The sequence below is a fragment of the Octopus bimaculoides genome, chromosome 3 (genome assembly GCF_046866305.1).
Source record: "Octopus bimaculoides isolate indiv1 chromosome 3, ASM4686630v1, whole genome shotgun sequence".
In the NCBI taxonomy this organism is placed as follows: Eukaryota; Metazoa; Mollusca; class Cephalopoda; order Octopoda; family Octopodidae; genus Octopus; species Octopus bimaculoides.
Window position 1 is genome coordinate 22,988,958 of NC_142930.1, and position 12,897 is coordinate 23,001,854.

Sequence of the window (12,897 nt, forward strand, 5' to 3'; positions counted from 1 at the left end):
AATGTCTCATCCAAATTCACTTATCAAACTGAATAAAATGAAGACATCAAAGTTATACACAACAAAAAGTAAATTCAAATATTCTGGATCTATCTCAAAAATACCATTTCAGTCACAAAACAAACCGAGTTGTCCTCAGTAGGATTTGAACTCACAGTAATGAGAGTCAGAACAAATACCATAAGGCATTCTATCCACCACTCGAAAGATTCTGCCAATTCACTAACTAATTGACCAAATCATTATCAACTAATTAATTGAATCATTGTTGCACCATATCAACTAATTAACAGAATCATTATCAATCAATTAACTGAATCATTGCACAATATCAACTAATTAACTGAATTGTTAAAGTGAACTCATTTCACTAACTATAGATCAATTTGTGCTATTTTTCTTTTTATAAACTTCATATAAAATAATTTACTGACCGCAGCATAGAAGATGTAGAAGAGTACCACAGCCGCAAGGGAGAGTATGTAAAAGAGTGCAGTAAAGAACAACAATCCTGTAATAAAGAGAGAGGAAAACAATGAGATACAGTAAACAGAAAACATGAGATACAGTAAACAGAAAACATGAGATACAGTAAATAGTATATAGTATATAGTAATATACAGTGATGATTAAATATGAATCAATTAAGAAATTTACAGTAGATTATTAAAACATATACTGGCATTTCAGTAAATTACTTATAAATTTTAAGACAAGAATGCTGGTTGGCTGATCATTTATTCAAACCAGCCTATTGAAGCAACATTACCCCTAATAAAACTAATGAGTTCAAATGTTTCATAGCACATTATTATATCAATTTATGTATGCTAAACTGTTCCATTTTCTACTGTGATCATAACTTTAGATTGGTTTATTGTTTTACAAAATTGCTAATAAAAAGTACAAAAAATGATAATAAAATGTTTGTCATACCAAAGTAATAGCATTTGGACTCTGTTTCTTCATATTTTTCAACCCAGCTCTCATTCCAGCCATGAGCAAAGTCTACCAAAAGGATCAGTTGTATCAGGATGAAGAGCAAACCTCCAGCCATACCAATTCCCATCCAAGCTGTCAAAACAAGATTGTAAGAATAAGAAATTACTCTTTCCCTTTTTAACAGAAAGTCTAGGTGTATGCATGGTTGTATTTCAGAAGTTCATTTCCTAACCTTATTTTCAACTAGATGAGGGTTGATGACAGAAAAGACATCCTGCCAAAGAAAATCTGCCTCAATGAATTTCATCTGACCCATGCCAACAAGGAAAATGAAAGTTAAGACTATGAAGGTTATGATGATAAAAGCAAATTTAGGCTAAACATTGCACCAAGAAGAGGATTCAAGTTAATATCTAGAAAAAAACAACTTACCCTGACCAAAGGCCCCACGAGGAATGAAAAAAGCAGCAATTACAAGTCCAATCAAGATAAGGAATTTGAAGAACCAAAACCTGGAAAGCAAAAAAAAGTCAATATATTAATCATTTGTATGAATACTGACTCACACAAAATATGAGTTTCTACATCAGAACATGCATATATCATGCTACACACAGAATGTCAACTCTCATCAGCAGCCATTCTGGGATGCCATCTCTATGGATTTTAGTGAATTACAATGACCCCCACCAATACCTTGTCTTGTACTAAGTTTATCAATCTTGTAGTGGCCAAATATCATAGTCTGCCTTGGTCGAAAGGAATGCACTTCAGATGGAAGTAGATACCACTTTTTAGTATTTTTCTTCACTCAGCAATTTTATTGAACCATCCTTGTCAAATACACACCCACGTGTGTGTGTGTGTGTGTGTGTGTGTGGTTACTGATGACCTGACTGTAGAAAATTTGCCTCAACAAATTCCATCTAACTCATATAATCATGGAAAAATGGATGTTAAACAATGATGATATATACATACATACATACATACATACATACATACATACATACATACATATGCCACACACAAAAACTATCTTCCTGGTTAACCTTCTTTTGATATTGCTGCACCTTTTATGTGTCCATAGCTTACACCAGGTACATCGTATGGAGTTTCTACCCATGCCTTTTCCACAGATTGAGCAGGTTGATAGTTTAAAAATATAGATTTAAGCACAAGCATGGCAGGATGGTGAAGAAGTTCAGTTTACAAACATATATTTTCAACACAGGCTTTCTGACAAAACACTTGTTCAAGGTGTCGTTCATCTGAATCAAACCTAGAACCAAGAGGTTACAATGTCAATTTCTTAGCCAAACAGCCATACCTGCATCTAGTTAGTATATTCCAGTACAAACTAGATAACTTCATTACCTCCATCAGCTGAAACCTTACTAAAGTCACCTTAATGTACAATATCCCTCAGCACATTACTGCTTACTTTAATGAGCACAATTGCTCTTACCACCACCATTTTATAATTCCATTATTTAACTGCAACAACCTATTCATAGTAAGGTCACCTGAAGTATCATTATAGTTATTTAGCCTGCCTTAGAATCACAATGGAATGACTGGTATTGTGCCACCTACATTCAAGCCTGCCTCACACATTTTTCCATTGGATATCAATATTAAAATACCATCTCAAAAAAATATGCAAACATTTCAAACATAAATATTATACAAATAAATAGGATACAAGAATTGGCAATTAACAAAAATTATACTTTAAAAAAATAAAAACCTAAATTGCTGCATCTTACCCATTTTGTATTCCAGATCTCGGATCACGTGATGACTTTACATTTATCATAATAATGCTGAACAGGAAAAAAAATGCAGTTGTTGCAAAGCAAACTCTATAGACAGACAAATAGCCAACAACTTCATCACAAAACACTGTTCTGTTGGTTTGAGGCAATGAGGGACCAAAGAAGTTATTACAAAGCCCTGGTATCTGGAAATATGAAATAAAAACATTAAAAAAATATAATAATACAATCAGTGAAATATTAAATCAATTAAAATATATCTAACTTTCTCACAACTACTCTGTCTCTGTGTATGTTTATGGGGACACACACCAACACATGTACAGTTTCTCACTTAACACACATTACCTCTAAATTTTGTTTACCTAAAATTGTCCAGTTCTTCCATAATAATTCACTCAGACTTCCTTCTACCTGCCTACTTTTCTGTTGGACACAATATCCACAGTCAATTGAATTCTCAGTGCTATCCTAATGAATATCATGTCTTTCGTTGTCAGAAGCTAAGATATATTTCGTTAATTTGCTACATTCATTCATTTCTCTATTGTTTGCTTAATGTAATATTCTACCTCTTGGTCGATATGTTCTCTCTCACTCTCGCTCTCTCTTTTCTCTTTTTGGATACTTGGATTTTAACCACTGTACAAAGCTTAAAGTGTTAGCTTGCCCATAAAGCATTCATCCCACCACAAAATACCAGAAATATATTCTGATTTACTCTCCTCATAAGTAACCAGCCTTCAACCTTCCTCTGAGTTCCATTGTCTTACTTTGTATTATATACATATCTTGTAACCAGTACTACTACCCCTCCTCTCTCTCCTATATCAAGCAGCTGAGGTTACAAATCCATCAAAACTTCTACTACCACCATCACCACCAATTCTTATTTAGGCACAAAATTGACAATTTTGAGAGGGATAGGACAGTTGGTTACATTAACCTCAAAATTACATGATTGTAATAATGAATGGCAAAGTTAATTTCTAAATGACATAACAAGGTATCACTTGATAATTACATTTCTCAGAAGCATCTCAGTTTTGTCAACGAAGAAGCAGATGTAAGCATTATTTAAAGTTAACTTTAAAAAACAATTCACAAAAAAAATAAAATGGGATTAAATGATTGGCACCAGACGGATTTAACATGAAATAGACTTACCTTGCCAAGTTCTGTTCGTAAGTTTGGTATAAGCATAATGCTTGCAACAATTGTACTGAATAAGAGCATGAGTGCATAGCCAATCCGACTTGCAGTAGAACTTTTGCAAGATGGGCATGCTGAACAACAAAGGGAACACGCAGCACTGCCACAACAACAGGCTAACTGAAAAAGAAAATGGGGAAAATAGAGACTGGTGTTTTTCAAGTAATTTAACAATTCAGTGGTCAGCATCATGGTCAATATTGACACCTAGGGGTGTCTATATGGCAATCCAAGGAGTCAATAAACATTTGACATGGTTTTAAGCATTAAGAATGTTGAATTATATACAAATTGAATCTAGAAAAGCATAGTAATTTAAGGAAAAAGCTCACTAATTACCAGCCAAATATCAATGCGATGACTAGTATTCACCAACACATATTTCATATTAAATATATCAATATCATATATCAATATGACTGAATTTTTATTGTTATTTTTATTAATTTCATTTAGTACTTTCATTTTAGATATCATTAAATATTTCTTAATAAAAAGTGATAATGACTCAAAAGAACAAAGAAATTGCTGTTTTTAAATCAAGAAATTTTTTATTAGTAATACTTTATAATTTTATTTCAGAAATTCACATGACGGGAGTCAATAAATTATCAACAATCCCTTGAAGGGATCAATGATATAAGAAGTTTGCCGATCTCTGAATGAATTAATCTTTTCATTATCTTCCTGAGACTGCCACTCATCCTAGAATATATATTTAAATTAAAACATTCCATCATAATAACTTAATAACGACACAGTTACCTTCCAATTCTTGATTACTTTAAAATTTAGAAGAAATACACATTATATTTCATTAGAACTAGGGTCATGAAATGGTTAAATGATTTGGGGATTTCAGTAGCTTTTTTCATTGTTGTTGTTTGTGTGCATGTGTGTGTTTTTATCACATTATGGAAGGCTGAAGTGTTCTAGTTCATTTATGACTCATTCCAGGTAATAACATCTTAATTCCATTGCCCACCCCCACCCCCTCACCCCAATCACACCTTTAATAGAAAATAAAACCAAAATATAAAGAAAAACATTAAGTGGGGAATGTCAATCATGTGAACTGACCAGTTAAAAGATCTTTTTAGAAATTTCACTTTGTTGCTTAACCTTTTTAGCATTTAAAATGGCCATATCCAGCTCAAATATTCTACTTATTTTATGCCAAAACTAGCCAGATCTGGCCTCTCACACCTACTTTATGATGTCATTTTAAAAGCAAGCAATCATATCATCAAAATCTCAAAGCTATGAGATAATGCATAATTAATTCAAAGTAATGTGAATAAATAAGCATTACGTTTGTCTGATTAATGTGAATGCTAAGGGATTAACCTTTCTTCAAAGCAAATCAGTTCTAAAAACAGAGCCTGTGAAAACTAAAAAATGTAATGATAGGAAAAATATAAACCTTTGAGAACTGTAGCAGTTTTTAAACCTGTAATGTGTTATTTCTCTGTATAAAGAGAACTATTATGTATGTATAAGGAAATAAGTTAGTGAAAACAGATTATCAAAAATAGCAAGAATTAGTTCAGTGTATTCATCATCGTCATTAATTTCCACTTTTCATGTTTGCATTGAGTCAGAGGGAACTTTGTTAAGGCAGGTTTTGTACAGTTGGATGCCCTTCTTCACAAACCTATACCAGTCTCCAAGCATGGTAATATTTCCTCGTGGCCAGACAAATTTTCACAGAAGACTTGGAAAATGAACAACATTACTTGTGTGACGGTGGTGCTCATTTACAATCATCACATGACATAGAGATAAGAATACACACAAACATGTGTGTCACAGTATGATGATGAGAAGATAAGATCTCTCTCTCTCTCTCTCTCTCTCTCTTGTTCGTGGCATTTCCCTTTCCAGTAGCTAGTACTGGAGAAGAGATACCCCACCAAATTCAACCACAAAGCTTTGGTCAGCCCAGTGACCAAGGTGTCATGCAATGGGACCAAACTCAAAACATGCAACTGTGAAACAAACCTTTTAACTACACATCCATGTCTGTGCCTATGGCCATATTCGCATCATCTACATGTGTGTGTGTGTGTGCAAGCGTATGTGTGCACACACCTTTGTGATTGTGTTTGTTTCTCACTGCTTGAGGACCAGTGCTGGTTTATGTCCCCTTAACTTAGAAGTTCAACAAAAACTACCAACAGAATAAGTACAAAACTAAATAAGTACTGGGATATGAGTGACTAAATCCTTCAAGAGAGTGTTCCAGCATGACCACAGTCCAATGACTGAAACAACTAAAAGAATAAAGATTAATATTCTTTTAATCCTCAAAATTCTTGCTTAATGTTAAAAATAGACGCGTTCAAGCTTCACCCTAATCATCCTCATTATTCACAACACTTCTTTGCTTTTCCATTCATCAAACATTCATGTTACTGGTGTAGAAACCAAATATTTTGCAATCCTTTATTTACTCTATATAACAAGGTTTCAGATGTAGTATGCAAGTGGAGATTGTGCTGGTACAGTCATGTAATGCATATGAAGACAGATGCATCAATAATTGCTGATCTGTAATTGTGGAAGGAATATGTGGAAGGGGTAGACCCAGGAAGAGGTGGGACAAAGTGGTGAGAAAAGATCTTCAGACACTGGAGCTCACAGAGGGGTGACAACGAATCAAGACTACTGGCAGTTTACTGTGCTTAAGAAGACACATCAAGCTAACTAAAATCATGGTTTTTCCTTGCATACAGGAACGATTACAAAAGAAGTATTTATAATGTTTTGTGCATAAGCTCTTCATCAAAATGTCAACATGACAAAAGAACTTGTTGATATAGATCAGTGCTTCTCAACCAATCCTATTTCTAGAAGACTGGCATTGAAATTTATCAATGCCTTTACTGAAATTTTATATATTTATATATATATATATATATTTATATATATATATATATATATATATATATATATATATATATATATATAAGAGAGAGAGGAAGATGGATCTATTAAATGCACTCACATGGTTACTATAGGAGACAATTGCACAAAACACTGGGCAGTGGAACTAAAACTGAACTCACATGGAAAGGTAACTTAACTGCATAGTTATACAAGCACTATGACATAAAATATCACTGAACTTGATAAACTGAATAGCTTTTACCTATCACCACAATGCTCACAAGACCATCATCCAAAACACAAAGATGCTGCCATGCATTTTACAGGCAAGGCAGCAAAACTCTCCTACCTTCAAACCTGTAGCCCTTTCGGTCCCTTGCCAAAAAGATCTCTACCCCTTGCCACCACTTCTCAACCAAGATGGCTTCACAAGCATTACAGCCACAGAGACATATATGCAGCCTTCTTTGCATCAACTCTGCCAAGACAATCTCTCTCTCTCCATTTCACCAGACTCACTGCTATGTATATAAATACTCCAAGGGCAAAAACACTTCCAGTTGCTTCAAACGATCAAAGATAAGCATATCTCATTACATCTCCCACATGACCAAAATTCATTATTCCTAACACCCTGTCAATAAAGTGGTTAACATGTAGACGCACTGCATCAGTTCAATGAACAGAACCATCATCATTTGTTTGTTCATTTTTACATCAGTTACGCTTGTTATGCCTCTTCAATCTCACTACAGGGATCAATCTTATTATTTTGAAACATTACAATGTGCCCCATTCCCATTCACCTAAACAAAATATAATCACAGTCCTCTCAACTAGCTTCGTTGAATACTAACTCTTCTTAGGCCCACCCATCTTACCAAACACTATTGATCCTATTGTGTTTCTCCCCCCAAATTCCATATGAACCGCATCTCTCAATCACCATTACCAAATTTATACATCACTCTATTAAATTCTCTCCAACTGACATTTTCCTCCCATCTCTCGATCTGCAAATGCTGAACATCAAGTTTCGTATAGCCTGTCCCTTTCTCTAAGGATACAGCATAAAAATTAAATCCCTAAAACTAGACACAAAGATATTAAGAGTCCTCTCACTTCTATACCTAATGTCTATAAATTGATCGATGTCATTGCTTTAAATTATACCAATAAATAGAACTGAGCTCAATGTTCGTCTATTCAAAACAGGACAAATTCTCAAGTACAAGTTTATGTCGTTTAAGCCAAAGTTAACTCTGATCAAAAATATCTATAATTAAAAAACATTCCAGCTATGACCATCCCGTCTTTTTAAGAATGTTCTATCCTTATATAAGACGAGAGGGAATGATTTAAGTGAGATTTTGCTACTTCTTCTAGCAGGCCGAGCGACCACATAGTGGTTCCTACGCTGACAAATTAGCTAAATGGGTTGGGGACATAAGATACTAACACAGCAGAACAGAGATAGAGACTACATCTGGTACTATATATCTATGCAGCATTTACTTATCAGTCGAGTTATAAATAAACACCTTTTCAACACGTAACTTGTGAGTCACAGGAAAAACAACGTTTTGACAACTGCAGCCAACGCAAAATGTTTTTCTCAGCCGACCAAATGTTAAAACCCAAGATGCATTAGATTCTCTAGTTTTATTTAGAGAACTACCAGCAGAATCCACTAGGCTTTGACACCTGGGATTTTTTTTGTTTGTTTATTTTTATTTACTTATTTATTTATTTACTTATTCATTTATTTCGTATTTACATTTGAAATCAGACTGATAATATACACAGAAAATCGTGTTTAATCTTCGGGATGAAAATAATAGCACACGACTAACGTAAGCACGAAAGAAATGGCGATTTACATGCGTGTAAATTAAATGAAAACGTACAAAGTGACAAGTTTAACTCTTTTTTTTTTTTAATATACATTGTCACATTTACCTCTTGGAAAAACATGTATGTCACTACCGTGTTAATCACCTGGGACGAGAGAGAATGTCTACGTGGTTAGCTAAAAACTGCAGGCAAATAACCTTTAAATCACACACCTAGTATCTTAACATATTGGACAATGTAGTCCTAGATATACCAACTACAGAAAACGAGATGGTCACGGTTAAAACGCCTATGATCATAAATTAGTCTGCTCAATCACGCGCTAGTTAAGTTTTCCGTAAAACTGAAGCATTGCGTAAGAAATGGCTATACAAGCATGCGTGCACTTTGCATAAACACGTAGCTACGTGTGTATGTGCGTAATAGAGGAACTGAGAGTAGGTCAAGGACCTCGACTTTCGTGCCAATGCACTTACCAAACATCAGTGGCACGAAGCAATTCGGCTAATAACAATAGAAAAATATTTATGCTTTATGGAAGTTTGTTTCTCTAATTTGTAAGTCCAAATATATGAGAGAGGGAGAGACTGAGAGAGAGAGAGAGAGAGAAAGAGAGAGAGAGAGAGAGAGAGAAAGAGGCCAAATATACTCTACAACATATGTTCAGTACTCTTCACTCGTTTGTTAAATCTAAAAAACAAAATGCACGTATATATATATATATATATATATATATATATATATATATACGTCTCTCTCTTTGTATGTACGTGTATACATACACACAGCGCGATTGATATTAGTGGCATGTGTACATTTTCTGGTATGGGATTATCTATATTGTTGTTAAAATGACAAATATTCGGAGACTAGACAATGGAACTAGCAACGCGAGCAGAAAACCCAATAACTACAAGAATGTAAACAACACTGTTACATGGCAATGCGAGCAAAACCGACTGCAACAATTTAACACCAGCTTCTAATGATCTGCATGCACAACTCTTTATCGATTGTCAAAAACCAGTTGCATCACTGTTTTACATAATACTACTTCCAGCAAAGACATCGAGAGGCCTGCCTATCAGTGAGCTGTTTCTCGTTTTTATATTAGTAATGTTGCAGTGCCGAAGACTGCCGAAGACTGTCCAGTTCTGCATTCCTGGTAATAAATAACCAAGTGTTAATTCCAAGTGAACTTTCTGTCAACTGTTTAGTCCCTACCTCAGCTCAGCCAGTATAATAATCAGCCCGCCTCGGTTTCCCTTTGGCTTATTCAGAGATACACAGAGAGATCTAAATATTAGTTGTCTTGAAATGTAAGCAGCGCTATATAATATCTAATCGCTTCATACATACATATTGTGTGTATGTATATATATATATATCATCATAAATATACAGGGATTAGCATTGAGTTGCTTCTCCAACATACTGAAAATTTAGAAATAGCAGTCAAAGAACTATATTTATGATGATAAATGGTTTTACCGATAAAGGTTTTTTCATACTGAACTACTTGGCAAAATTGTTAATTATTAATTCTATTATTAATTGACGATTCCCTGCCCTTATTCTTGTATGTATATATATATATATATATATATATATATATATATATATATATATATAACAACGCAATTTGTTGACTATCGTGTATGTTAAGTAATGATGATAATAATTGTTTGTAATTTTAATGAATAATAATGATTTTTCTTAATTAATAACGCTTATACACACACAAACACAATAACGTGTGTGTGTGTGTGTGTGTGTAAGCGTTATTAATTAAGAAACATCATTATTATTCATTAAAATTACAAACAATAATTATCATCATTACTTAATATACACGATAGTCAACAAATTGCGTTGTTAATTAAAAGTCAGACAAGTTGACGTCACGTGATTGGCAGCACCTGCAGGACAGGTTTGCCGTTGAAATACTTTTGTACGCCACACTTTGCACTACTTGCGTATGTGAATAGTTATTGTTCCAAGTAGTAGGAAGTGAAAGAATGAAAATTCTGAATCATGGGCTGAACCAAACTCATCAGGAGATAAGTAGGTCAGACGGAATTTATTTGAGGCTGATTTTTCTACAGCCAAATGCCCTTCCTGTTACCAAGTAACGGAATATTTCTCCACAACCAGAGATGTTCTCGCAGAAATCAAACTATTGTTCGTATGATAGTGATATTCATCTACAACCACTACGCGATGCCAAGACAAGGGAACACACACATCTTTTACTTGTTTCATTCATTTGACTGTGGACATGTCAAACCCTATCTTGAAGAGTCTATTATCAACTCCGGTTTCATATGGCCCATGTGATTCTATATAAGATTTATTGTCAAAAACTTACGTGCAATAAAATGGTTATATTTCTACAATACACCAAATATTTAAACAATTTTTTTAATACAATTCCTAATAATACTTAATCACAAAAATATAATAGGATTTTTAGATATCAAATGGCTATTTGATGTATTTTTTACTCTCCCTGAGTAAAATAAGAATCAAATGGGTTGATATGGAAAGAAATTATTGAGAACCACACTGGTTTAGTTGAACAAACCGAAACCAGTACTTCTTTTTCTAAATCTGGTACTTATTTTATCAGCCTCTTTTAGCCAAATCACAAAGGATGTAAACAAACCAACACTGGTTATTATCAAGAGGTGGTGAGGGCAAACACATAGATATACACAAACAAATAGGCAAATAAAAACAGGAAAAAACAACAAAATTCAATTAGCTGTATCATTAAATTGACGCTCAGTTAAAGTGTTAGATGGAAGAAATAGGAGCAGAAATGATATTTCAAGCATGGTTCTTCATCAGATAGAAGAAAAGGTCCAGAAAGGAGGAAAAAGAGAAAGGAGCAGAGAGTCATATATGGCAAGCTCCTTTCGGTTTCAATCATGGTTGAGAAGTAAAGTTCTTACCACACAGCCGTGCCTATGCTTAATTTAGCAAAGTTGAAAAGGTCCTTAGCAGGCCCTTTAGTTACAATAAAAGGAAAGTGTCATCATCATCATCGTTTAACGTCCGCTTTCCATGCTAGCAGAGGTTAGACGATTTGACCGAGGACTGGTGAACCAGATGGCTACACCAGGCTACAATCTGATTTGGCAGAATTTCTACAGCTGGATGCCCTTCCTAACGCCAACCACTCCAAGAGTGAAGTGGGTGCTTTTACATGCCACCGGCACGAAGGCCAGTCAGGCGGTACTGGCAATGGCCACGCTCAAAATGGTGTATTTTACATGCCACCTGCACAGGAGCCAGTCCAGCGGCACTGGCAACGATCTCGCTCGAGTGACTTTTCATGTGCCACTGGCACAAGTGCCAGGAACGCAAAGCTGTTGTACAAGTGCCAGGAAGGCGACGCTGGTAACGATCACGCTTGAACGGTGATGCCATCACAATTTCGCTTTCATGTGTTAATATATACAGCATATAAATTACATTTCATGATGATCAGATTGGAGCCTGGTGCAGCCTACTGGCTTGCCACTTCCCCAGTCAAACTGTCCAACCCATGCCAGCATGGAAAACAGACATTAAACAATGATGATGGCAAAGGGAGATCTTGTAATCAATAAAGAAATCTCCAGGTATATGAATGAATAAATAAATAAAGAACGAAAGAAGCCTTTACATAGTTATTTGACCAGCTGAAACTCTCAAATCACAACCTACTGTCTTAAAAAAAAGATTACATTGGATAATACAGTGCTTGAGACAGTGTCTAAAAGCACAGTGCGATGATCAGGACAGACACGCCTTTAACCTATTCCATAGAAGTGACCTGTTCTATAAAACAGGGTCAGTTTCATAGAACAGGCCTGTTCTATGAAACTGACCTGGGATTATATAACAATGAATAGGGAGGAAGCTAACTACTACAAAGCTAATATAAACAATGTGAGGTTAGATATTTTGGTTATAAGACTTAGTGTAGCTTATCTAAAACTTCGAGTTTGTTACATGCTTTTATATAACATATTTAACAGATGATAATGAAAAATATTTTGGGATACTCTTTTACTCGTTTCAGTCATTTGACTGTGGCCATGCTGGAGCACCGCCTTTAGTCGAGCAAATCGACCCCAGGACTTATTCTTTGTAAGCCTAGTACTTATTCCATCGATTTCTTTTGCCGAACCACTAAGTTACGAGAACGCAAACATACCAACATCGGTTGTCAAGT

General features: G+C 34.8%; 1 protein-coding gene across 3 annotated transcripts in view; it reads right to left on the minus strand.

Annotated features, from left to right (window-relative positions):
• LOC106874167 (serine incorporator 1) overlaps positions 1-12,897 on the minus strand; it is a 49,675-nt gene that overhangs the window by 24,383 nt on the left and 12,395 nt on the right. For all 3 annotated transcript variants that reach the window (XM_014921797.3, XM_014921798.3, XM_014921796.3), the window contains exons 2-6: positions 3,888-4,052; positions 2,712-2,905; positions 1,375-1,454; positions 937-1,074; positions 435-511 (exon numbers count right to left, since the gene is read on the minus strand). In XM_014921797.3, coding sequence (XP_014777283.1) covers positions 435-511; positions 937-1,074; positions 1,375-1,454; positions 2,712-2,905; positions 3,888-4,052 — 654 coding nt within the window. The remainder of the gene's footprint in view (positions 1-434; positions 512-936; positions 1,075-1,374; positions 1,455-2,711; positions 2,906-3,887; positions 4,053-12,897) is intronic.